The sequence below is a fragment of the Motacilla alba genome, chromosome 1, assembly GCF_015832195.1.
Source record: "Motacilla alba alba isolate MOTALB_02 chromosome 1, Motacilla_alba_V1.0_pri, whole genome shotgun sequence".
In the NCBI taxonomy this organism is placed as follows: domain Eukaryota; kingdom Metazoa; phylum Chordata; class Aves; order Passeriformes; family Motacillidae; genus Motacilla; species Motacilla alba.
The window spans coordinates 26,137,893-26,164,538 of NC_052016.1; the positions used below are offsets into that span (position 1 = coordinate 26,137,893).

The 26,646-nt window shown below is 42.0% G+C and overlaps 2 protein-coding genes across 3 annotated transcripts; both read right to left on the minus strand.

The window, feature by feature from the left end:
- Window positions 1-652: 652 nt before the first annotated feature.
- Window positions 653-20,022, minus strand: ZBTB11 (zinc finger and BTB domain containing 11). 2 transcript variants are annotated; one of them, XM_038146291.1, is made up of 11 exons: window positions 19,508-20,022; window positions 16,294-16,529; window positions 15,428-15,659; window positions 13,517-14,319; window positions 10,797-10,976; window positions 10,169-10,405; window positions 9,634-9,778; window positions 8,553-8,670; window positions 5,841-5,999; window positions 5,191-5,366; window positions 653-3,893 (listed from the first exon to the last, which is right to left on the minus strand). In XM_038146291.1, exons 1-11 carry the CDS (start codon window positions 19,815-19,817, stop codon window positions 3,361-3,363), a joined length of 3,129 nt encoding a protein of 1,042 aa, XP_038002219.1. In that variant the 5' UTR covers window positions 19,818-20,022; the 3' UTR covers window positions 653-3,360. The 2 variants fall into 2 exon arrangements, with proteins under 2 accessions (XP_038002219.1, XP_038002227.1); XM_038146299.1 differs by lacking the exon at window positions 19,508-20,022 and adding an exon at window positions 18,770-19,479.
- Window positions 20,023-22,715: 2,693 nt separating this feature from the next.
- On the minus strand, window positions 22,716-26,615 carry RPL24 (ribosomal protein L24). The gene is made up of 6 exons (XM_038141189.1): window positions 26,537-26,615; window positions 26,346-26,421; window positions 25,122-25,232; window positions 23,842-23,978; window positions 23,387-23,450; window positions 22,716-22,846 (listed from the first exon to the last, which is right to left on the minus strand). Exons 1-6 carry the CDS (start codon window positions 26,539-26,541, stop codon window positions 22,766-22,768), a joined length of 474 nt encoding a protein of 157 aa, XP_037997117.1. The 5' UTR covers window positions 26,542-26,615; the 3' UTR covers window positions 22,716-22,765.
- Window positions 26,616-26,646: the final 31 nt, after the last annotated feature.

A 26,646-nucleotide genomic window follows, 5' to 3' on the forward strand; every position in this document is an offset into this window, starting at 1 on the left:
CTTGGTTACTTACACGGGCTCAGTGAGGAGTTAAAAATCTCCTAGCATTCCCTTAGGATGAACCACAGAAGATAATCAGGCTTTCTGCAACATCGGTACTGCCTTGAAGTTCCTGTAACAGAAAAGGGAAAGGCACGGGACACTGTTCCCAGACCTGGAGGCAGCTGTACAGCTCATCCTTCAGCCAGGAGAGTGCCACTAGAGGACAACCTCCACACCACAACCCCATCTCAAATATCCATCCCAGGGCAGAGCCAAGATGGTAGTGCTTGCTGGTGCTTGCTTTGGGGTGTTGTACACCCAAGTCAAGAGAAATAACGTGTGAAACAAACCAGAATGGTTACACCTGGGTACCAGGGGGCTGAGCATCCACCCGGAGGACTTGCAGCCAAAGCAATTTCGCTATCAATATACACGGTGTGGCATTAGCACTGTGCTCTTGCACAGCCATGTACTGACACAATTCAGGAGGACAGTGTTTCCTTTCCTCATAGAACGTAACTCTTTGGGCCTTAAGCAAGAATTAAAAAGCAGGTGTTAGTAGAACTACCCAGGCCAGAATCTATCTGTATATGGAAAGTGAAATAGTGCAGAGGAATCTGCAACACCTTCCTTCCCTGGAGAAAAAGAAAGTTTCTTGAAAGAGCAATTCATGGCAGAGCTCAGTTTATTAGATGACAGAAATAACCAAAACTTTATACATCTAACACTAAATAAAAACAGCAGAATGTACAAATCTGATTCATTATGTACAGGAATTCACTAGGAATATTTAATGAACAGACACTTCTCATTAACTTTATTAAAAAAAATCAAATACCAACTGCATATTTGCAGACTGACTTTTGCAGAAGGGTAGTGAATGGCTTAAGTGCTGAAGTCCAAAGAAAAACATAAGGCAACCCCACACAGATGGGAACAGCAAAGCCAAGAGTGACACGCCCTACTTACCTCACACCATTCTGAAAAGGTAAGGCACAGCATGTTAAGAAAGGGGTGCCACAACATTCAGCTTTGACATTCCTGGCTGAGTCTTGTTTAGAAAACAACCTTTTGTTCTTAGTTTGGTTGGTGGTTGTTTTTAAACGGCAGATCATTGAGTCAGTATAAAAGCATTTTGACAGTGGATAAGAAGGCTTCAAAATTCAGATTCACTTTGCTTCTTCCATAGGTTGGGCAAATAAATAAATGCACCAAAGATTAAACTAAGGTGCTGGTAATATTCTTTTTTTTTGTAAGGTAACACACTAAATATACAAATAATGTTCTAGCACTATTTACAGCTATTTTTCCTTGAACACTTCTTCACTTTAGTAATACATAATTATTTTTAGGATACAAACATTGAAGTAAGTTTTCAAGTTTATCTAGTGCTCTTTTAAATCTTTTTCCATCATAATGGCAGTATTTTAATTTTAAGCAGGATGGCTATCTCCAGATTCTTTACCATACAAAAATTCAAGTTACAGCTAACAGTAATTTTTTTTAATATTAATTTTAGTTTTACTCCATTTGGTAAATAGAAAATAATACAATTGTAAAGGGATGCAGGATATATAAATAACTACAATATTTCTCTGAAATAAGACCCTGACTTTTGAAATAGGCATCTACAAATTAATTTGGATCCAAGACTCAAACATAAAAAAATTTCAACAACTGCTTATCTACAGAATTGCAAAGTATAAAAAGAACAGTCCATGCTGTACCTTAGTAGACAGATATCCACATAGTTAAATAAGATGAAAAGTAGAAATACTAATTCAAATGAGGTGATTACTTTGCCACAGGGTTTGCTGAAATTTTGTTCAGTGGATCTGTTTCACAGGTAACAGAGTTATATGCATGTCACTTTATTTATGAAATTTACCCTACAATATTACAAGTTTCTGGCTGCTTGGGTATCTTACTGCTGTTCAGGTTAGGAAACATGTGATACCACTATAAACTGAGAAGAATTTAAAGACTACAGCTCTGATTGTTCACATGCAAAGCACTTTCAGTTTCCTTGACAGACATGCTACTTGCTTAAAAAAGCCACGCAGCAACAAAGGAACGCGCACCTTGTACAGATTAAGATGTGCCCTGTTCGCGGTATTAAACCAGGGACACGGAAACCTGGGCCAAGCACAGCTGCCACTCACACTTACTTGCAAGGAACACCTATTAAGGATTTTTCCAACTATGCGGTAACACCATGTATCAACTGGCCCTAGAGGTATTTCTCTTAAAGCAGCAGTAACAAGGTCTTCGAGAGATTCTGGTAATTTTGAGACAATTTTTACCGCATCCTAAGATTTTTGTATTTCCCTACCGTGATACTGTCATGTGTCCTGCTTGGGAATTAGCAGGGCTCCTCCATTCAATACAATACAAGACAACATCAGTCCATAACCACCTGGACTGCCTTAGTTCCTGAAAAAGTGTACCATTGGACCTTTTTCCTTTGACAGTTTCTACATCAAATGTAAAGCAAAAAAGAAGCATCCCTCATGAGGCTGCCTGCGTTGGGTTCACACATCAGGGCTGGCAATAGCTTCCAAACAAACATGGATCTAAATGTGGCTGTGTGCAGAGGCTGCGGTGCAAACTCCTCCCTCACAAAAGAAAAGGAGTTTATACTTAGAGAAGTAGCCTCCCTGTGGTGGGCTTCCTTGTGAAGTGGGTCAACTTCAAATCACAACCATCTTGGGGAACCAGATCACAACCATCTTCCTTAGACTCAGCAGATCTCTGCCCATTATCTATAAAACATTTTACAGCGATTTGCTGAACCTTGGACCAGCCACCCACACACCTGGAATTTAAGTAAGTTCTTCAGAACTGGGATTCACTAACTACCAATGGTGCATTTGCCCAGAGAAAAAAGCTTCAGTTTTTCTGTATGCCATGTGAAGCACAAGCCTACACAAAGCATTCTTCCACCTCCCTTGTCTTGGGAGTAAACAGACAGCATCCAATACAGGAATTTGCTCACAAACTTGATGAAATGCACATCAAAACAAACAAAACAACTACCAATAGCTGTGCATTTCTAGTTTTTAGTGCAGCCTTTTTATATGTTTTTCTTTTTAATTTTTCAAAGTTACAGCATGATACTTCATGACACAAAAACATTATTTTAACCTTTTTGTTTTGTTTAAAGTTACAGCCAGTATAGAAATCTTAGCTTTCAAAGCCTTGGCCCACACTGGAGTATTGGTACTCTTTCCATCTAATGAGTGGTGCAGTATTCTGTCATCATAACATTCAGTACTAAGGATTAACCATTTGAAAACAGGCATCACTGAAAGCCTCAGAAAATCCATCATACACTTGGCTCTCAGAGACAGAACCTCACCCTTCTTGTTCTCTCATTTACTAAATCGACTCTGTTGTTGTTACATGGGCCACTTCTACTTCTACAGTTTCAATGGCCTGTGTCACTTCAGCCATTTTCTGTCCTTGCTGTTGTGCCAGTACGTAATTTACCACCTGCATGATGCTTTGGTCAGAAAGGGTAGAGACTGATGTGCATTCCTCAGTAGCTGCAACTGCTTCGATGGCTTCCAGCGTCTCTCCTGTCACTACCACAGTCTCGCCCTCACCAGCACCAAAGCTGATCTCAGTTTCTTGCTCCTGTATGTCTGAGGCTAAAATGCTGATGGCGTGTTCCACCTGGGTCCCCTGGTTGTGAAACTGCAGGGTGTCTTTTTCCAGCATGATTTTGCAGGGTATGTAGTCCCTGTGGAACTTGGTCATGTGCTTGCGCAGGGTCCGTGCGTCGATGTAGGCCTCGTTGCACACGGGGCACACGTAGGGCCGCTCCCCCGTGTGCGTCCGCACGTGGCGCTTCAGGGAGCGCGCGTCTGCCCAGGCCACGCCGCATGTCAGGCACTCGAACGGCTTCACACCTGTGCGGAGCAAAGCAAGCAAAGGTCACAGAGCTGGCCAGGAGCCAGGAGCAGCAGCGACAGGGAGAACAGCAGTGTGGAGAACACGGCAATACTGTAATGTTCGCCACGTAAGAAAGATCCTGTTCACCATTTCTGTGTAACAACACAATGCAAGCATAATGCATTCAGTAGTTAAGATTCTCCACAAGTGCCCAGCCCAATCCAACACTTTACTTTAAAAAACTTTTCAAGATTACTTTAATGCTGTTTCTTCCTTATTTTAAGTGCACAATGCTTAATGGAATTCTGATCATTTTGATGCCTTTCTGAAACCACGTTTTACTTCACAGAATTTGTAACTTGCATTTCTAATCATCCTTTGCTTCTGTCAATCCTTCTGTACACATACAACTTTACCCCTCCACTGCATATGTTCAAATACAGCACCTGATGTTTACATGATCTTTCTTTTCCCTTGTAACATTTGATTTTTGTGGTCTGTAATACCTAATGGGGCGTGTGGGTGGTGACAAACACCATTTCACTACTGGCTTTTCCTCTGTGACAGTTACTGTAGATTTAGGCTAGATACCTACTAGAGGACACTTATGCTGTTTAGAAACAAACACAAAATCTCTATTTCGATAGTTAACTGTCAGATTTACTCTTGAGAGCTCTTTAAAAGGAAACATACTTCAAAAAGAAGTGGGTTTTGCCCTGGGACAGGAGAATATAGATTCTCAACACAGCTGAAAGAACCAAATACTTGAAAATCAATTTCACACTTTACATCTGAAGTAAAAAAGTACGTAATTTTTTTACCAAAAAAAAAAAATTTCTCATATTTTCTCCAAACATCATACAATTTATCACTTGTCATAAATTAAGAAGATGATCAATTTCCAACATTGGCCTAAATTTAAGAAGAAAAAAAGGACCAATCATTCTCTTATCTGAAGAGTACTCTGTTAACTGTGCGTGCCTTTGAAAATAGAGAATGTTTTAGTGCATCCAATTCTTTGCCAGATTTACCCCTTAGTCACTTGTAAAAATGTTCCTCTTCTATTCAGGTACTGAGGACAAATTGGCACAATCCCTGTGTGCGACTGGAGCTTTAGAAAGACCCCCAGCAGCAACTTCTGGGAATCACTAACAGCAAGTTACCAAACCAGGATTCACATAAAACTGGAGAATCTGTAAAAACTCCCCCATGTCTTGCCAGACAGGACACACAGACTCAAAGAAAACAATTACCCCCTTGCACATTGTGTTTTTAGGGGTTGAGGGATGTAATGACTATTTGTGTTCTACATACCTTCATGATTGTTCATGTGTCTCCTATATTCCCGGAGCTGTGTGAATTTTCTTCCACAGTGCTCACAAACTCTTTCCAGATTTTGTTTTGCTCTTCCTTTTTTACCATGTGTGGCTTTCTTTACATGTCTTCTGTACAAAGCTTTCTCATAAAATTCTTTTCCACATACATTACACCTAAAATGTTTTAATGTGAGAAATCTATTAAAACCATTATTGTACACATGTGTTTTAAGCCAAAATGCACCTTTATCTATGGTAGGCAAAATTAAAGGGCAATACTGTCTTATATGGTAAGTAGTTCCATAACTAGAAGTAATATTTTTGGACTGAACTACATCTCCTCTTACCCACAGCCACAAAGTTTCCACTTACCCTTCTAGAGAAGTGAGATCACGTAAGTTTCTACCTTCACCAATTGTATTTATCCTCTTATGACTCCGTGTCTTAGTTTCAGCACTGTGTCCCAGGTTAGCAGCCAACCCACGCTATGTAAAGTCACCCATCCATCCTCACGTACTCAAGACCCCAGTCACCATCAATCCATTGGTACTTAAAAAGTGGACCAGGCAGTGCCTTGTTGACAGGCTGTGGATCTCTATAGCCTCACTTTGATTATACATTTCAGTTGTTAAATTAATTTCCTCTTACCTATAAGGGTCTGTGACAGAATGAGACTTTACATGAGAATACCAGTCTTTCTTCCAGCTGTAACATTTTCCACAGAACTGACACTGAAATGGCTTCACACCTAAATGTTTATTCATATGCTGCCGAAGATCCCGAGCTTCATAGAAACTCTTGTCACACCTGTAAAAGCAGATGTTTTAGCATCCCATACAAGAAAGGCACTGATTTCAAAGGCACTGGGACCCTCTTCTTTAATAGCAATTAATACTTGGAATACCTACTGCATCATCAGTATTTATTTAAAACACAATCCCATTCTAAACTAGGAAAAATTAAAAAGAACAGCAGCTTATTTGAAAGCCTGGAATAAAACTTGAGGACCTCTGAAACCCTTTTGTCTGTTATTGAGTAACTATATTCTTTCTGCAGTTTTAATGGTGAATAATGAAAGGCAAACCAACTGGGAGACATCGTAAATTTGTATTATACCATATGAATGTATGAGGACAGTAAGAGCTGCTTCTTTCCTTAACCAAAGAGGACTGACACAAAGATAACTGGAATTTGTTGTTTTTAATGCTCAAATGCAGGGTTTTTGTTAGAAAATAAAAAAACCCAAATTCATAATCCTGCAAGAAAGCATCTGAAAGTATCAATACTCATTCTTTAACTTGCTGCTTGTACATATCTTAACCCAGGCTAACTTACGGTTTTCCTTCACTTATACTTTGCCACAGTATAACTATACAGCTCCTCTTGGTATGAACACTCCAGAATTTGGTCTAATCAAAAACACGTTTTCTCCCTTTGAAAGAAATTCTGCTGCTCATATCTCTCTCTCTTCCTCATGTAATGACATACAGCTGCATGACTCAAGAAAGAACAGAGGCAGAGCAATGCCAGCAAGTAAAGGTGGCTGATTCAACTTCTACAGCATCAACCGCTGGAATGAGGGAATCTGAAAATAAAATAAGCTTCCATACAGCAACAAAACATTTGATATTACATTGCCTGAATAATGGGCATTCCAGAGAGGAAAAAAGTTGACTTTGCTTTTGAGGGAAGGAAAAAAAAAAGAAAGGTAACAGTCCTTGAGCGACACACGCCTCTTCCTCTTCCTCCACCTAGGCTGGAAAGTCACCACTCCAGTTCAAATGGGGCTCTCAGGGATCCTCAGTTTGCACATCCATATAAAATAGTATCAGAAAGACCCCTCAGTGGCTTGAATGGGGCTGGCACTTGGTGCTCTCTCCCCAGTGACTGCATATTTGGAAAAGCCATTAGAGAAGTAAAAAAACTCAAGCAACCTCCATTCATTGTCATGCATTACTGCAGTTTAATCAAACACACACTTCACTGCAAAACTTCCAGGAACATTTTGGGAAAATAATTCATGATCAGCTTTGCTCAACTGGGCTAGAAGTTCAGACTGAAGCCTGACAGGGAGGTTTCCATTCCAAGCCACCAAACTAAAAACTGAAGTCGGCTTATTGCTTAGTGAAGCTCTCTAAATCACTGGTAACAATATGAATTATATCCTTAGTAGAGACCTTTGCTGGAGATGCAGCAAGGACTGTGTCTGTTTTGAAGAAGCTGGGGAGTCAAAATATCTTCTCTGTAAAGGTGATCTCTTGCATCCATGGCCCTACTGCCTTGAGTAAAAAATTTTTGTTTTATAAATATATTTCACCTTCAAAACTAAATTTCCCTGCCATAGTATGTTTCATGAAACAGTGTCTGTGCATCCTATTAGCTCTGTTCTTTGTATTTTTAGAATTAATGCTTTTAGTATTAAAAAAATCACTACATAAAAACACTGTTGACAGAACTGAAGTAAGTTTTCATAATTTAGAAAATATTATTTTTGCTAGTATGCAGCAGCAATGAGATACTTTAAACAACTCTTTAGAGTATTGCTTTCTTTAAAACCTTGAGTTGCTACAGGCAATAATCAATAATATAAAATTGTACCACTCCTCTTAATATCTGGCAGAGTTTCCCAGGGACCTCATTGTGAGTTCCAAAATTAAACATTATTTGTCCCTCTGAAGGGCATTTGAAAGGAGCCCTATAGTCTGCCTGGTCATGGAAGAAGTATCCATGTTTTGCTAATGCACTAAGATCACACTTTCCAGTTTCAGTTTCTGCTCTGCTGAAGTCCACAATGCCGTCATGTAAGTAATAATAAATACCAGTAATAATAAAAACAAACATCATTGATTGCAATATTTAGGTAGTCATGTATATTTTATAATCAAGAGAACTGCAACAGTCAGTGAGTCTCAGTTTGCAATGTTCCTAAAAACAGCCATGTTTCAGCAAACACTGAACACAAGTCTGCAGGACATTGCAGACTCTACAGCCTCAAATCCAACTGAAATCCACTATCACACTACAAGAGGGCAAAACCAGGCTGAAGGCCTTACTCTTTTATCTGTCCTACAAAAAAGCTGTATACCCACACAGCTACTGATTATAGCACCAATTACAGTGCAAAGTCATTAGAGAATAGCTGCAAGAAACTAGAGCTAGGTAACAGCTTAAAACCAAGCCTTTGCTCTCCAGCACACGTATTTACAAAAATGCATTTTTGTTCTCACACTTTACAAGTCTTATCCCAGGCCAGTGGAACAGTTTTATGCTACAAGAAGAAGCTGCTTTTAATCTTGAAAATTACTAGGATCATTAATACTAAGAAAAAAGCCCACCAAAACCACCCATCCCTGGACTTACTGAGTACACTGATATCCACGAACTTCAGGCTTTGGCTGATGTTTTTTTATGTGTTTACTGAGTCCTGATGCCCTGTGGAAAGATTTTCCACAGATGGAGCAAAGATATTTGGATTCTCCTAGCAAAAACAAAACAAAATATGTTACCAAGCCATGCCTCCATTTCTCTGGAGTGCTTTGTGAGATTTGTTTTAAATTCATATATAACTTACCTTAAGTGATCAGAGCAGTTCTACAAAGTGAAGTTTGTTTAATTGCACATTGATGGAATTTTTAAGTGTATTTTGTATGCGCTAATGTAATAATACATAAGGGGGGAGTAGCAACTCTAAATTAGTTTATTTATGTTTTTAAACATAGGTACATCACTGCAACTATGATTTAGTGAGGAAAGTGAGCAGCCTAAAAACCTGCCTTCTTGTATGAAAAAAACCACAACTGCCTGTGCTTATGTATTATGCAACTTCTTCAGAAACAGCATTGCTTATGGACTATTGCTTATATCTTGCATTTGTGGAAAAGCACCTTAAAATAAAAAGTTTTTGCTCCATTTCATCAACATAGGAGTGATGACTACTAGTACAAATTACTTAATTTCAGGAACAAATTATCCTAACTGGGTATCTCTCTTGATTCTGGTCAGCCCAGAAAACTTTACAAAATGTCAGTATTAGTACAGAAAATCTTGTAAAACATATATGGAGATTCTGAGAGATTTAACTTATCATGTTTTCCTGTAAAAGGACAGGCTGGGAGATTAAGTGCATTAGAACATTCCAGCCTGTTGCCTATTTCTTGTTGAATCGACACGATACAGGCATTAAATACGTACACAAAACCACAGGAACAGACCAACCACAATTCCCCGTTCTTGCATAGAATATTTGCATAATAATACTAAACTATAGTTTAGCCCCAGAAAATGACTACTTACCTCAATCTCAGTTGCCTGACCAGAAGAAAAAGAACAAGCCACCATTTATTTTTTTAAACAGTTTCTTTTGACACTTCAGAACAACATTAAAGTTCAGCAGCATAAAATAGCCAAGCAAAGGAAAAGGATCCCCTTTCTCATCACTAACCTGTATGAATGCTCATGTGCTCCTGAAGACTTCTTTTTGTGACAAAAGACTTTTCACATAAGTCACACTTGAACTGCTTCTGTACTTCATGCAGAGCTAAGTGCATTTTCAATCCATGCTTATATGTAAAAGTCTTTCCACAAACCTAAAAAAATCCACATGTGACGGAATAGGACAAATAAAACTAATTTTGTAATAGGTATTTAACTTCAAACAGAACAAAACCTCCTGTATTTCTTGGGAACTAGGATGGCCAAACCTGCGATTTTGCACCAGTGACAGAACTGATCTGTTAAAAAAAAGGAATAATCGAAGGAAGACATTCTTCTAGACACAAGAATATGCACTTGCACAACTCATATTTATTCTAGTTTTCTCACTCTTGGACTGCGAGCAATTTGATCATGAATGTTACACTAGTTTTCCCTATTGTGAACTGACCAAGATTAACATAAATTTTAGGGCAGAGCATCAATACCAAAATATTGGTAACAGAGAACATTACTAATCTGATTAGAGAGCAAAAGGACTTTACCTTGCATGCATGGGGTTTGACACCTGTATGCTTAAGCATATGTATTCTGAGGGAATAGAGCTTAGGCAGAGTTCTCCCACAGATGTCACACACGAATTCCCGTTTGGTTCTGCCTTTCACCGAGGACATGCCTGTCCCCTCGGCACCCGCAGCTGCAGCGCTGGTTTCCGTCTTCCGCGTGTGCCGCACCAGATGGGCCCGCAGGGAGGCACCATATTGGAATTCTTTCTTACACAACTGGGACAGAAAATATTACAACTTTACTTTGCATGTAACACTCAGAATTAGTAAAAAAAAAACCAAAACAAAACCAGAATAATCAAATTGTTTAAGTACAGTAATATGATGAATTAAATCTATAATCCAACTCCAACAGCCATTTTGTCCGAGGTTATTGAATAGTTGTAAATTTTTATTTTATGGCTACTGACAGAACCACGATCACTTCCCAGTGAGACTAACTTCCAGTCCAGACTAAACACAAATTTACTGGTATGGTTAAAAGCAAATCCCATGCTAGCATTGTCTTGAGCAGCAAGTCAAACACTACTGTCAGGTAGTGTAACTAATTTTCTTAAAAAGGAAGATTTACACAGAAAAAAAAACCCAAACCAACCCCTCAACTTACTGGGCATTTATATTCTTTAGATCTTTCGTGTTTCAGCGTGTGCATTATAAGTGCATAGCGCCGCTGGAACACCATTCCACAGTCAGTGCATTTGTGCTGCGCTTCCACTTCGTTGTTTTCTGTGGTCTCTCTTTTGGGCTGTTTCATTTTTTTCCCTCTTTGTACCAGCTTCATGGCAACCTAAAGTGGAAAAACAGAACCTGTTAATGAATTTTACTGCATTGTACTTCATACCTTGTTTGAAAGTTTGTATTAAAAGCTGATGTTCTGTGTTTCTGTAATACCTCTTAATTTTGCTCAGCTTAGCTGCTTGAAAGTTACCTTGTTCAGTTCACTACAAAACTACAGATCTCAAGGTGAATGAAAAATCATTCTTTTTTAAAAACCATAAACTTACCATGATGATGGCCACACAGTGACTTACCCGTTCAGGGACAATGAACTCTTCAGCCCTGAGTAACTGCCTAAGTGACAGCTACAGGATAGTTCCAGAAGAATCACAGAGTACTGCCAATCAGGATTTCTATCAAGTTGAGAGCATTCCAGCTTTCCTGGAAATTTTTATCTAGGAATAAGGCACTAGGGTTTTGTTTTTTTCCTCCTTTGTAGAAACTTGCTGCCAAATTCTTTAGAAACCAAATTCTAAGCGATCAGGTTGAAATGTCCTGTATCAGGTGTGTCCCATTTGGGTTCCTGAGAATAAGGCAAGGGAAGGGAGTACAAGCATCCCAATTTCTTTATCCTGTTCTCCCAACTGTCACAGACAGGTAGAAGAATTATAAAAGAAAGGCCTTATGAAATCAAGGCCTCACTTTGCAGGATTGCCAAAGCTGCCCTGTCACTTCTTATAAATGCAGCTATCAAGCAGTTTGCAAGTTCCCATATGAAGTTATTTTGAGAATGACACATTTGTTAACATGACAATCTATCCTGAGGGTGAAAAACAAATGCACCTACAATAACAAGAGATTTGTCCAATGAGAATGAGCAGGAAAAGTATGTAAACAATCCAAGAATAGAGAGATTTGATAGACAAATAAAATACTATTTATTAACCAATCTAACCAATCTTTACTAACCAATACTATTTACTAACCAATCAATTAGGTGGCAAGAAAACTACTAACCAATGGGAGTCAAACACAAGTTCTATGAAACCTGTATAAAATAAGCCATTTGAATAAAGATTCGGCTTTTCCCGCATTAAGAAAATGGAGTCTCGCATGACTTTTTCTGATATCCAACAAGTGAGGTATCTAGCAGTTTTTGAAAAGATGCCAGCCCTTCCGTGCCTCTGAAAACCAAACTGGAACTAATCACAGAGAAAACTATCTAACATATTTTTTTTAAATTTTCCTGTTGCTCTGAAAACTGATGCAAACTTGGCTAAATTTTGAAGCCACAAAAATAATTTTATTCAGTACATGATTAGTAAGAGCTAGGAAAATAATTAATTCCTACAAAGCACACCTCATCCCCAATATCTCCATGCCAGGTGCAAGTTCTGTAATTTAAACCAGAAGCATTTTTCCTGCAATCTCTTTCCTGTTATTCTCCCAACATCAAAACTGGGAACTCAGGAGAGTGTCTCTTTCCCAAAGCTTATGTGACATCCCCTGACATCGGGGGAGTTGAGGGATGCACAAAACACTAAAGGCTACAAAACAAGTTAGGAAAGCAGAAATCCATTCCTGAGTCCAATCCTGAGCAATCATCCAAAATAATTTCTTTTTTCCATAGGTCTGTGCACTTCATCTGTCAAGGCGCTGAATTTAAAAACTGCAAAATACATTAATAGGAACTATTCCCTAAAGTAAATATTCCCCTTCCCAAAACAGAACAAAACTGTGGTGCTCTCCAATCAGCATAAATAGGTTGCTCAAGTATTTTGGTTGTGCTTCTTTTAGCATCTGGGCTTTATGCTGTCCATCTGTAAAAAGACACCAACGCTACTGTTTCTACTAGGGTGTTGTAATGATAACAAATTAGTGTCCTGTGCGTGGGACTGGTGACTCTGGTACGCAAAACTCTCAGGACTCCTTTGGAAATTAACAGTTCTTCAGAAGACTTGGCCAACATGCAGTGAAGTGCACTCTGTCACAAACTAAATGCATGATGCCCAGTGAGATGATTGTCAACTCTCTAAAGGCACTGCAATAGGAAAGGCTCTCAAAAGGGAAAGAGTAATAAGACTGCTTCATTAAAAAAAAATAAAATTGTAACTGGAACTAGTTCAATTACTTAACATTTAGTATGTTCAGGTGCTAGAGTTTTTAACAGCAGTGCTCTTTGAACCCTTGTCTTCATTGACCCCAATAAGAAGGTAGCAGGAACGCATTATTGTGACTCATGACTACATCTTAAGATGTACATGGGATGTAAAATTTTTCATTCCCAATGCTGCTGTCAAGTCTGAACAAATGTAGCATCTCACTTCTCTAACAGATAAATGTATGTATCTATGACTGACATACACATGACCTAGCTCAGAATTAAACTCACAGATCATTAAGGATTTTGAGGAGATGATACAATTTCTGTCCAACCATAAGAAGTTACTCAAGCTTCTTATGAGAGAAGATACTCAACCTAGACTGTGGCCACTGAGCATTCTAAGGACCTTCCATATGGAAGTCAATGCTTTTGAGATTTTGTTTGCCCAACTGTCACAGCTTAGAAATTACTCTGGTAACTACAAAGTCTAATGACAGACAGAATACCTGCTGCACTGCAGATTTAGGATTTGTCTTTCTATTCTGCAGTTTTTTTTCAATTCCTTTATGCAGCCTGATGTATCCCCCCTCACTGACTGAACGCTGGCGAAGCTTGCTTTTGTAAGTATCATCCTGGCTGGAAGCGAGGCTTTCTGGCTGGGAAATGGAGCTGCTCTGCTCATCATTTTTTTGCTTGAGTGTCTCTGAGGAGTCTTCAGAAGCAGAGTCCACATGTGCTTTATCACTCTGATTTTGAACCGTCTCAGTTTCCCTTTGGCTCTGTGTGTCCATGGCTTCCACAGCCGATGGTTCAGTGCTGAGTCTGTTGCAGAGGCTGTTTGAAATGCTCTCCACCAGCTGGATCTTTATGTAATTTTCAGCTGTTTCACATCGTTCCACAGGCTTGGAAGGATCACCTGCAGTGGCCTCCAGAGGCTCTGGGTGCAGGAGGTTAGGCTGGGGTGCTGCTGCCTCCTCTATCCCAGCAGAAGAAGGAGCTCCATTCACAGCTACTGGCACTTCACTGGCTGTGAGTTTAGGTTGCTCAACACCATCCACAGACTGCACCTGCACTTCCGCCTGCTCTGCTAGATTTTGTGTTGACTCTACTGTTTGAATATCTCCCTTTTGGTACACTGTAATTTGTTTCTCTTCCATCTGTTTGTGCACATTCTCACAGATTTCAAGGACCTCTGACATGAAGAGATGCCGGGCGAGCATGGCCACTTCCGCCATACTACAGAAGTCAAATGTTAATTCCGAAGTATAAGCAAATTCCAATAAAGGCAGGAAACTGGACTTGCAGAAACCTACCAGGAATAAAACAAGATATTAGAACAAATAATGATAACCTGGAATTACCCCAAAATATCCCCTGATGACTACAACATTCACCTTTGATACAGTTAAGCCTGAAATTTAGAGCAAAACACACTTGGAAATAACAAGCCCATCACTGGCACTCAATGAATTGTCATTTACTACAGCTTCCTCCTCATGTAGTTTCTATGTGTGGGTAGGCTCAGACAACTTTTCCAATAACTAAGTAGTACTTAGAGTTTAACAATAAAATTCTTTGAGGAATATTTCAAGATGCTGGGAGAGCCACAATACTTTTGGAGGAGCTTAACAGAAGCAAAGTCTTTCTGGATCTGCTACATTCAGAAAGTACTCAAGTCTTAAGTAACAAGCCATGTGGCAGAAAAATAAGGAAGTAGCTATTGAAAACAACAAAAATATGGATATATAGATAGAAATGCTGAAATACAAGAATTTGGTATAACTGTCCATAGTTGCACAAATAATAAATCAAATATTTAATGTGGGGAACCTTCTGAACCATCCTGTTAGAAAATTATTGTTCATGCAGAGACAGACAGTTAATAAATGAGAAAGCAATGCAGAAGGCATATGTTCTGTACACTACTCTTCATCACTACAAAGCTATTTTTAGAACATATATTTTAGCTCCTGTCTTTCAGGTACCAGGTCTAAGAAATAAGCAGACACATATAATTCTGCTTCACAGAAATAAGAAGCAATTTAGCATTCATTAAGCTAAACAACTCTCCAAGCAGCTTGTCAACATCCCTGCTTGATGTACTCAAGCATTTGATTTTGTTCCCTTTTTAACATTTGTGACTAATACAAGGAGGAAACACGCCTAAGCAAGGTAAAAATCCATCAAAAGCTTCTCAGAAATTTTAAGATTAAATACCACAGTCCATGGAAAATCGGATTAGGCAAAATCAGAGTGATGACTGTTGCATTATGATCCACACAAAATACTTTAAGATTAAAACAGAGAAAAAAGCAAGATAAAAATTTGATTGTCTTCAACACGCCAAAAAGACTGAATTAAATACTATACACCTTAGGATATTACGATTTCTAGCTTTGAAACCCACAGCAATTCACCTGACAGATCCACTACAGCTTCATGACTAGTGACAGCTCCCTTTTCAATGAAGAGCTCTCGGAAGTACTCGCTGTTGGCTGCCAAGACAGATTTGTGAGCTTTGTACTCCTCTCCTTCAATCAGCAAAGTCACATCACAGAACTGATTGGAAAGCCTCTGCTGATTCAGTTGGTTTAAGACTGACAGACAATGTTTGGAAGATGACTGCTTCACAAGGCCCTTACTGTCAACCTGTCATAAACAACATTTGAGAACTTCATTACATTTAGATTGTGCCTTTTTAAGCATTCACACTGAAACACAGAAAAGGATTATTTTCTGCAACCATACAATCAGTTCAAGCCTGTAGAATATAGAGCTTAACTTTATTATTGTTTTCTTTAAGATTCACCCTCCCTCCAAACACAATTAAAACAGACTGGAAAAATGGGAAGACACATTCAAACAGCTCTTTGACTGTATTTTTCTATGCTACAGTCTGAAAAAGTTTCTAAATTCCAAATGCCATTATGTGCATGTGAGCCTGCAGTTATGAACAAGAATTTTATACAGCAGTATAGCATTATTTATTAAGGGAAAGATATAGAGCCCATAAGAATCTTGTATGTGATAGCAATTGTAAGCAATGGCAATTTTGTCATTATTTTATCTTAGATTCTATATGCATAATTCATAGCGTGATTTTATTTCCCAGCAATGATGTCCTATAATTAATTTCATGACATATACACCAGTATCCCATTTCTACCCATTCAATATCTTTGGCAAAATTTGTTACAAGATTATCACAACAATGGAAAAGAAGCACATGACCAAGAAGCAATAGAAAATACAAGTCCATTCAGATGTAAGCAACAGTACTTACAAACACAAGCTCGTGCTTTGCTATTGGTTTCTTCTTCACAGGCTTTGGTGATGCTGCTGGGATTGATGCTGTGTTACTCAATTCATCATCTGTTTCATTACTGTCTTCATGAGATTTTGCATCCAGTCCTAGCTCCTCCAGCATTTCAGAAGGATCTGAGAGAGATCTAGAGCGATCTAGCTTTTCCTGGCACTTGCTGCATTCTTTAATGTAATCTTTAACCTGCTTAAGAATACCTAAGAGAAATGAATGGAGCTTCATTAGGCTTCTAATCTTCATTCAATTTACTATAAACAAATAACTATGTAGAAGATTAGCAAAACATCAATAATTAAAAATCAAAAATATTACATACTAACCAAGAAAAATAAAGTCAGTCACCTACACTCTCCCTCTCTGATGCAGTATTACCAATTCTGATTCTCTCACACCATTGCATGATATTGTATGTCTCTACTGTTAATTTGAGGTAGAACATTTAGAATGTCACTACATCAAGCAAACCCTCCTAAGAAAGATTATTAAGGCTAAAAAAAAAAGGTATTTAGACATTTAGTCTCATCATGCCAAGGTAATGATAAATGTAATATTATCCTGTATTTAGCCCACACAAATGGCTTGTTCCTCCTGAAGAGGACAAGAATTGGAAGGCTCACTTATGAGCTTTTGCAAAATTGGGATCAGCTGTGCTATATGCAATGACACTGATAGGTACTATTAACACTTAATTGATTTAAATCAATTGCTTATGATTTTGGAATTTAAATAAATCAATTTCCCACCAGTACTTTAACGAGTGGAAACAAATATAAATGACAGAACCCGAGGAAATAGCCTGAATTTGTGTCAGGGGAGGTTTAGGTAGGATATTAGGAACAGGTTCTTCATCCAGAGGGTGGTTGGGCCTGGAACAGGCTCCCCCAGGAAGCGGTCACAGCACCAAGCATGACAGCGCTCAAGAAGCTTTTGGACAATGCTCTCAGGAATGACTCTTGTGACTTTTGAGGACAGTCCTGTGCAAGGCCAGGAGTTGTATTCAGTGATCTTTGTGGGTCCCTTCCAACTCAGCATATTCTGGAATTCTGTAAATAATTTCAGATATTCAATAGGTCCTAAGCACAGGGTCCTGCTCTGGATCCCATGGCATTTTCCATGCATGGCTTTCAATCCAAATTTGTTCTTTTCACTAGGACAATATAAAAGCATATATAGCAGCTGGGCCTCCATGGTTTAAAATCCAGCACAGCTCAAAAGCTTTGCTGACACAGACTCAGACTTGCTTGCTCACATCTCCTCAGAGCATGACTTGCACTATAATTAAATAATTATCTCTGTAAGGATGAGGAAAGCAGAGACTTAAAGCAACCTAAGATATTAATGCCAATTTCAACAATTTGTACATCTCCTTGGTTCAATCTGAAATAGACAGGAGGTCTCTGGCCTGCAAATCACATCCCTAACACCCTTCCTAGCCCCTGAGCCATTCTCCAGCCCATGGCCTTGCAGTCACAGAATGCACACCAGGCTGATGGCCATCTCAGGATGACAGCTGGGCCAAAGCTGCTGTCCATAGCAGCCAGAGAATACTGTAATAGCAGGGAAAACAATTGTTTTAAGGGAGACACATGTAAGAAACATAAAACTTGAACTGAAAGCATGGAATGAATTTTAGTATTCTCAATGTAAGAGAAGCAAGAGGATTTAGAGTGTGCAAATAAAAGTGACCAATAAGATCAAAAGAATACAGAATGCCTTCTCCTGACAAACAGAAGCTACACTGAGACCCATGGAGGAAGTTTCCAGCACAGGATGAGAGTAGATGCCAGAACAGTACAATGCTGGGCAGACAATGAGAGTGCAGATAAAGGCAAGGAAACCACCATCCAGAATGGGTAGCTTCCAGCTTTGAGATGCCAAATCCCTTCTTCATATGAAAAGATCTTCAAGTCAATGAGATCTGGGCTGGAGGGATAGGCTGCAGCTAGAGCAAAAATCCCTCCAACTGAAAATAGGGAAAACTGAAGCTGAAATTACACTTTTTGATGGACGAAGAGAGCAGAACAAGAGAAGCAATACAGACACACACTGGGCCCACGGCAAGTGAAAAGTAGACTATATGTTCAATGGATACCTAGGGCTAAAAATAGAACACCAAATCCAAAGGGAACAAGATATCAAGTCAATCCCTCAGGCAAAAAAAAATCCCAGTTGGGAATTACTGCTGTTCAAGCACCACTACTTGTAATAGCTGTGGCATCACTCAGGACCCAGCTGAGAATTAGTCTGGTCTTTTCAGCTTCTCATCGCAAGAAAGACACAAATCAAACAATGAGTGCCAGGACTGCCACCACTGGCAGCTGTAGTACTTTAACATGAACACCATCACATGCATGAATGAGGTCCAAAGCTAACCCAGATCATGTGGACTGGATTACTACCCTATCCCAAGGGCACAGTTGAGATGTCACTGTCTTACCTGGGCTGTGTGCAAGACCCGGAGGGGACAGCCATACTCTATGTTTCCATATATTCAAGACACCACCACCAGATGAGAAGCCCTGGACAATGTGCTGACCCAGACGTACTTTGCAGAGCGAGCCCTGCCTCTCGGGGTGTGACACAAAGTCATTGCCCACAGACCACGTGCTTCGAGGTGGCGTTTAAAGGCACTGGTCACTCAGCAAGTGACAGTCCCCTCCTGGTCCCGCCAGGGAGGGCACACGGACATCCCTTCAGTAGAAGGGAGACATGTAACTCCTGGAGCGGGTACAGCAGGGCAGGAGGGCAACAAAGACGATTAAGGGACTGAATCATCTCTTTTACAAGGAAAGGCTGAAGGAACTGCGCCCGGTCAGCCTTGAGACGAGACGACTGACAGGGGACCGCATTAATGCGTATAAATATCTAAACAGACGGTGTCAGGACCATGGAGCAAGATCCCGGTGGTGCCAAGCACTGACACAAGAGGCAACGAGGAGAAACTAATGCACGGGAAGTTCCACGTGAACACGAAGAAAAATTGTAAAGGTGACTGCGCACTGGTATGGGCTGCCCCGAGAGACTGTGAGTCTCCATCAGTGGAGATACCCAAGAACCGTCTGGACGCGGTCCCGTGCCATGCGCTCTGGGATGACCCTGGGACCCACCGCGGTCCCTTCCAACCGCGCTTCTGTGGCTCCGAGCCCCAGCGGCCGCCCCCGCCCGCGGCGCTCACCTCTCCACCAGTACTTCTGCGAGAGCCCCTGCCAGGTCTGCAGGCGGGTGCGGTGCGCGCCGTCGGGCGCCAGGTGCGCGGCGCGGATGAGGCGGGCGCGGCGCTCGGCCTGCAGCACCACCTCCAGCTCGGCGAAGCGCTGCTGGTCGCGCTGCCGCCGCTGGTAGTACAGGGTGCCGCCGCGCACCACGTAGCAGGCGGCGGCCTTGCGGATCTTCCGCTTGGCGTTGCCCTCCGTGCCCGGCGCGTACGGCTCCCGCTCGTTCGTCAGGTACCGCAGGATGGCCAGGTAGCTCTCCTCGCTGGACATCGCGCGGCAGGGGCACGGGAGCCGCCCCCGCGCCCGGGCTGCGGAGGAGCCTCCCGGGATAAGGGAAGGGGGGGGGGGGGGTCGGGATCGGCCCCGGCCCGGCGGGAGCCGCGCCCGGGGGGGAACTGGAGTGTCGCGGCCCGCGGCGGCAGGAGGGAGGGAGAAGCTCGGGCAGCAGCGGCGGCGGAAAGACAAAATGGCTGCTGCACAAGCGGAAGTGAGGTGGGGCCGCGCGCGCGCAGGAGGGGCCGGGAAGGGGCGGGGGGGCGGGGAAGCGCCCGGGGGAGCGGGTCCGCCATCTTGGAACCGGGCAGCGGAGAGGCAGGGCGCAAGGCCGGGGCCGCCATGTTGGAGCCGGGCAGAGCCTGATGCGGGGACGCGGTCGTGGCGGCGGGAGCCAGGGTCGCTCCCGAGGGAGAGCCTGTGCACCCCCGGTTTCGAAACTGTAGCGGCTTCCGCTCCAGAACCGCCTCGAGGGCAAGAGCTGCGAGGGGAGTAGCAGGGTTATTCGTGCCGATCCAGGAGCAGCACCAGCGCGGGCGGGGCGGCGCCGCAGCCACGCCTCGGGGCGCTCGGTGCGCGCTGCTTTGTCAGAGGCAAGAAACAAAACCCGTTGTAAGTCAGCTGCGCGTTTTGCGTGTCCGAGCTCTGCGCTGGCTTCTCCACCCGTGACAGAGACACGCGAGGCAGGAGCCGGGGGCTGTCGCGCCCGAGGAAAGCGCAGCAGCAGCGACCCTTCCCCTGCGCTCGGTACCGGCGGGACGCACCTGGAGCGGTGGTCCCCGAACACCGAGATACCGACCAGAGGGAGCAGGACCGGCCAAAGGTGCTATTTATATAGAAAAAGGGTCCTGTATTTAGTTTTTCGGTTTATTTTAACAATGGCAGTGGTGGAATACTGGAACAGGTGGCTCTAGGAGGTTGTGGAATCTGTCCTCGGAGTTGTGTTCAAGACTCAGCTGGATACTAAGGAATCTCATTTGAACAGACATGTTTTGAACAAAGAGCTGGAGTGGATGTCCTCTAGAGGTCCTTTTTAACCCAAATTATTCTGTGGGTCTGTGACAAACTTAGGTCCTTAATTTCTTCTGACAAAGACTTGATAGAGGATCAATTACATTACATAAACACAAGGTAAACACAAGGGCTTATATTAAATTCCATAATTCATTCTATTATGTCTTTGTTTGAAGCGAAAAAAGTGCTGTTACACCAGGAAAAGGCCCTGCTCTGAACAGCCTGTCTCACCCAGTGCATAGCCTGTAAGAGGAATAACCTAATGGGCTGTTATTCTTTACTTCTTCTCACTGTATCAGTCAGAACTCAGGAATAAACATCAAGGAAGAGTAATCTTGAAGCACTTCTGTGCACCACTGCAGTGACACCAGGCAGCCAAAACCTGCAAACTTCAAAGCATTAAAAATAACTTATAAATTAGTTGTATCTGCCAATCAGTTTCTATATATATATATCATTGATGGTATTTCAAGGAGATGGTAAAATGTCACCTTTGTTTTCAGCTAAGAAGCTGAAAATATTCACAAGGACACATTTGGGGTACCAGCTGCCTTGAACAAGGCACTGATGTGATTTGTATAATTACCACTAGCATGTGTAATATTAGAGGTGTTTTCAGCCTTCAGTTTTAAATTATTAAAAATTCCTTTCCCTGCTAACTACAGGTAATTTTTCTTCCCCTCTTTTCCCCTCCAGTTTCTGACTCCTTTGCTTTCAAGTGTGTTAACCAGTTTAAAAGCTTTCAAATTCTTTCTAAACATGAGCACCGCTGGGGTTTTTTTTTGTTTGTTTGTTTAATAGCATAAAGCAGAATTGTTTGGAAGATCATGGTGCAAATTCCATTAATATCATCAAGCTAGACCTTTTTGAAATGGGTTGTAGCCTTCATCCAGACCCATATCTATTTTACTGAAACTCAAAAAAGGTTTAAATAAAGCCCATAACCCACAGAGCCCATTACAGCCATTGTTTTTGAAGTCCAGAAGGACTGCAGGAAGTTAAAACACAGCTGTCTTCTTGACTGGTGTAAGATAACATATCAAGTCCTCAAAGTATCTACAGAAAAGTAACTGATCCACAAAACAGTAAAGGTTTGGTTTCTGTTTTGGTTCTGGTAAATCAGAACATTGCTTTGCCAAGGCTATTGCTGTCCAGCAAAACTAGCGAAGTCTGGGCACACTTCACAGTGCAGTTACTTAGGCTGACAGAGAAACTCCCAGGAGAAATTTCAATCCCTCTAGCGGTGGGAGGGTGGAAAATTACTACGGGAACCCCTATCTGCATTCAGCAAGCTAAATATGAACCTTAATGAGCTTTAACTGTGTAACAGCAGCTGCATTTGAAACCCATTCAATCTTCACTGGCTTCCTTTTCCTGACAACAGCTTCCAGCAATTCATAGTTTTCTAACTTCCCGACCCAGAGGTTGCATCTGAATTTTTGTGTGTAAGAGCCATGCAGTCTGTGAAACCATCCATTCCCTTTTTTTTAACCTTCTCCACATTTGATTCTCTGTATCTTGCAACATGCATTCCACAACACAGCACCTTTGTAAGTAATTTACAGATTATATTGCTTCACACCCCTTTTAGCTTGTATGTATATACCTCTGATCTTAGAAACCTTTTTATGTCATTTGTCATAGATGCAGAATTAACTTAGATGCTGTTCTGTCCTTCAGGCAAAAACACTCCTCAAATACCAGCTCCATCTTCCCTGCTACCTGAGCCACTCAGTGAAGACTGGGGAAGTGTGTGCTAATACAGCAGACTGTCTAAGAAATGAAGCATTTTATGGCACGAAGATGCTTTTCAATCTGAAAAACCCAGACATAGTAATTTCACAGAGTATCTCACACAGCTGAGCAGACCATGAGCACAAGTAAAGGAATTCCATCAGATGTTTATTCAGCATGACCAACAGTTTGGCAAGTTAGCGCTTTCCACCAACACGGGGAGCAGAAACCTTGACTGGTTTCACAATCTTCTGCTTAGGTGCTGCCTTCGTAGGGGCCTGTAGAGAAATAATGAAGTATGAGTGAAAAGAAGCTATTTATTTGCAGTTCTAAAAGTGTCCCTACATGTACTCTTGACAGAAATCAGATCAGACTAGAATTGCTAACTGTAATACTGGGATCATGTTAACATTTGTTTATACACATAACACTAAGCCAACATGCGGGATTAATTCTGAAGTGATAATGAAACACATGGTAGCACTCATCAATATATTGTTACCAAGTTTCTAGATAGTGAAGATGTCACATGCAGACAAGTTTTTATCTATTAATTATCTCTGATATTAGGTCAGAGAATTGCTTTCCTGTAATATTTACTTATTCTGTAAAAAAGATTCATTCTATGCAGCTGTTTTGGTATGCTTAACTTTAGTACAAAAATCCAGTAGAGGAGCTTTCACATTAGAAAGTTACAAAAATGCTTCCTCAAAACAGAAGCAGGAATTTCCAGTTAAGTGCCACAGCAGAATGTTGTGTGTCATGTCACAACATGGTGTATTCCATTTTATAATTTCTATTTGCCTATTGCATCTCACCTTTGCAGCAGAAACAGCTGTTTTCTTGGTTGCCTGCTTAGCCTTCTTGGCTTCCTTTGCAGCCCTGTTAATTCATAGAAAAAGTGGAAGTTATCCATGTCTGCCATTCACTGTTTCCTTGTTTCAGCACTGTAAGAGCTTCCCAAGATCAGGAATGGAATGCATTACTGCAGATTTCTCCTCTATATTCACTATCCCCTGAAGGAATTTCTACAGAGACAGTGGAACTGTGAGTGACAAAAGTACAAAGGGAAAAGGCAAGGAGGGATCCTTCTCTGCTGCCACTATCTCTTGCCAAGATTACTCAGTATTACAAACAAATATACAACTTAAACAAAAAAAAACCCACAAAAAATCTTATAAAACACAGAGCTCACCTAAAGTTTAAGCTTTTGTATGAAAAGTACTGTAATTTTTGAAAAGCTTGGGATAGGGCCACTGATCTGACTTCTCACCTAATAGCTTGTTCCCTCTGCGCCTTTCGTACTTCGGGCTTCTGGTTTCGCTTGGCCATAATCTCAGCTAGAGAGGCACCAGTGATGGCTCTCTGAAACTTCACAGCACGGCGCGTGCGCTTCTTTTGGACCTCTTCCTAAGAGGGCAGGAGACAAGCACAGACAATTAGCATCACAAGACATTGAATACGTGCCTAAAGACAATTACGGGAACAAGCTGCTACTCAAATTGAAGCTATTTAAAACTGTACACCATAGAAGAATTTTACTCCTCACTTTAGAGAATCCTTCTGTTGGAGGATTCTCTAAAGTGAGGAGAAGTGAGAGAAGTGCTGCCCTACCTCCATATGGCCCCTTCTCCAGCCACATCCTGTACTTTTCATAGTGTGTTACTACCAACAATCCTTGGTTGGCTCCCCAAGCTGTGCAGCTATCAGTGTTGGAGACACACATATTAGACCCTGTATCTTTTATGCTTCTACAGCAAAGTACGAAAAAAAATATTTGGAAAGAATGTTAGATGTTCAGCCATCTGTAAAACCCATAAGAAAAAAGGGGGGAAGGATAAACCTTTGATGGTGTCTTCTGAAAGGATACCACTCCACACCTATTTTCAAGTGGATCAGGTGCTGGGGAGCAGTGTAAGCCATCATGCATCAACTTTCTTCAACCACACTGGCAAGAACACTGACTTAGGCTTACATCAGTGCACTTTCTCAGAGCTCCTCTGCTGTTTAAACAAGAGCACTGCAGCATACCTCATGCTACATGCCTTCATGATTTATCCTTTTCATGCAATGACAGCTACATAGGGAAAGACCTCATGCTAAGCTACAGCCCAAAGTTTTCAACGAAGAGTATATTAGGAGTTCCATCCCTGCGCCTCTAACCCCAAAATCAGCTCCCTATGCTGTCACCATTGAGGAAGTTTACAAGACCAAACTTTTACAAAGTCTGCATATTAAACAGCATTACCCACCTTCCCTAAAACTAACTTTTAAAAACAAGCTATTACTACAATTATTAAAATCTACTGAACATACTGTGGCTCTGAGTGGTCTCTCGAAGAAGTGCTACAACACAATACAATGCTTTTGTTGAAGTGGTGTATAAACACATGTAACCGTACTCACGTTTTCACCATTATTAACTAGTCTTCATCCTGGTAACTTGGGTCATGCTCCTGCTGAACACTGGCACACTTAAGTGACCTCTAACAGACCAGTGACCACATCTCTTGGTCACCAACTTCCAGTGCCATTAGGCTGGTATGTACTTACTGACTGTCCCTTCTTGTGCTTACGCCTGTACAGAACAGTCCAGTTGATCTGACGAGGGTTTCTCTTGGAAAGGAATGCAGACTCACATTTTGCATTCAAGAACTGAAAAACCTGGGAAAGCAAAATGTTTTGTGTAAGCTTTGTTTCCATGAAAGACATTATCAGTTTTCATTAAGTATTCTTTGAGTCAGTGTTTTTCGACATTGATGTTTTCGGAGTTCTTAAACACAGCTCTGACTATTCAAAATTTTAGAAGATAATTCAAGACATCTCAAGTTTTGTATTTTGTTACATTGGTCAGACCAATGCATTGCAAGGCATTCTGAAGTATCTTCATTTTTCTGAAAAAAGGTTCAAATTACCACTTGCATCCAGTGCTGCTGTGTATTTCAGGCACAGCATGAATAGCTGTGTCCAGCATCATGCTTTCCAAGTGTCCGTCCTCAAGCAACAGTGTACTTCCTGTGTGTGGGAATGACTCAAAACTTGGCCTAGGGAACACAGGGAGACCAATGCTCCACCCGATTCCCCCTTGCCTAGTGACACTAACCTGTTTGTCTAAAACAACAGGCAGAATGTGCAAGCTGGTTTGTTATTAGCTATATAATTCCATTTAAAGTACAACCTAATTCCCAGGAGCACTCACAAGATTCAGACAGTCTATCTCCTGGTCATTTTGCCAGGAATTCCACAGAGAAAGATGACTGTACTGAGATACTCAAAAGCCAAGCCGTCCTTTCACAGGTAGGGACAATACTGTCTGCCTATGACATGACAGCTTGAAAGGGCTCTCCACCCTATTTTACCTCAAAGATTTATACTCAATTAATTTGGGAGACCAGCTGTTGGCTCCAGCGAATCTTAGCATTTGATACAGGACGTCTAAGCAGCATTTTCTACACAACTTTGGTACTTTACACCTGCTGCTTAAAGATTCCCTGTGGAAACTGCTTTCTAAAACTCAACCCCAAGCCACAGCACAGCACGGATCTCCTGCGGAGCAGCCACGGCACCTGCACACCGATGCTGTTTTCACACAGCTCAATACGAACGACTCGAGCAGAGGCCACATCAACACTACCGGAGTCTCCGAACAATCCCAAAGGCGCGGGCTCCGCTCCCCGCGCACCGCCTCGCCGCTCTCCCGGGCGCAGGGCCCTCCCATCCGCACGGCCCGCTCCCGGCCGCCCCCGGCGCCGCCCGCGGGGCTCGCCCCGGCCTCACCTTCCCGTCCGTGCGGGCGTAGCGGCGGCCATGGCCCGGGTAGATCTTGTACCCGCTGAAGCTGCACAGCTCGACCCTGCGCGGGAGAGAAGAGTTAGGGGAGGGCGCGGGTGGCCGGGGGAGGCGGCCGGGGCTCCGCGGCGGCCTCCCCGCGGCGGATGGGCCCGGATAGCGGCGGATGGGGCGCTCACTTCATGATGGCGGCGGCTGCGACGGGCCGGAGAGGCGGAGGGCAGGCCGGGAGGCGGTGTCGGGAGCGGCGCGCGGGGCCCGACGGGAGCGGAGCGGGAAGGGCAGGGCC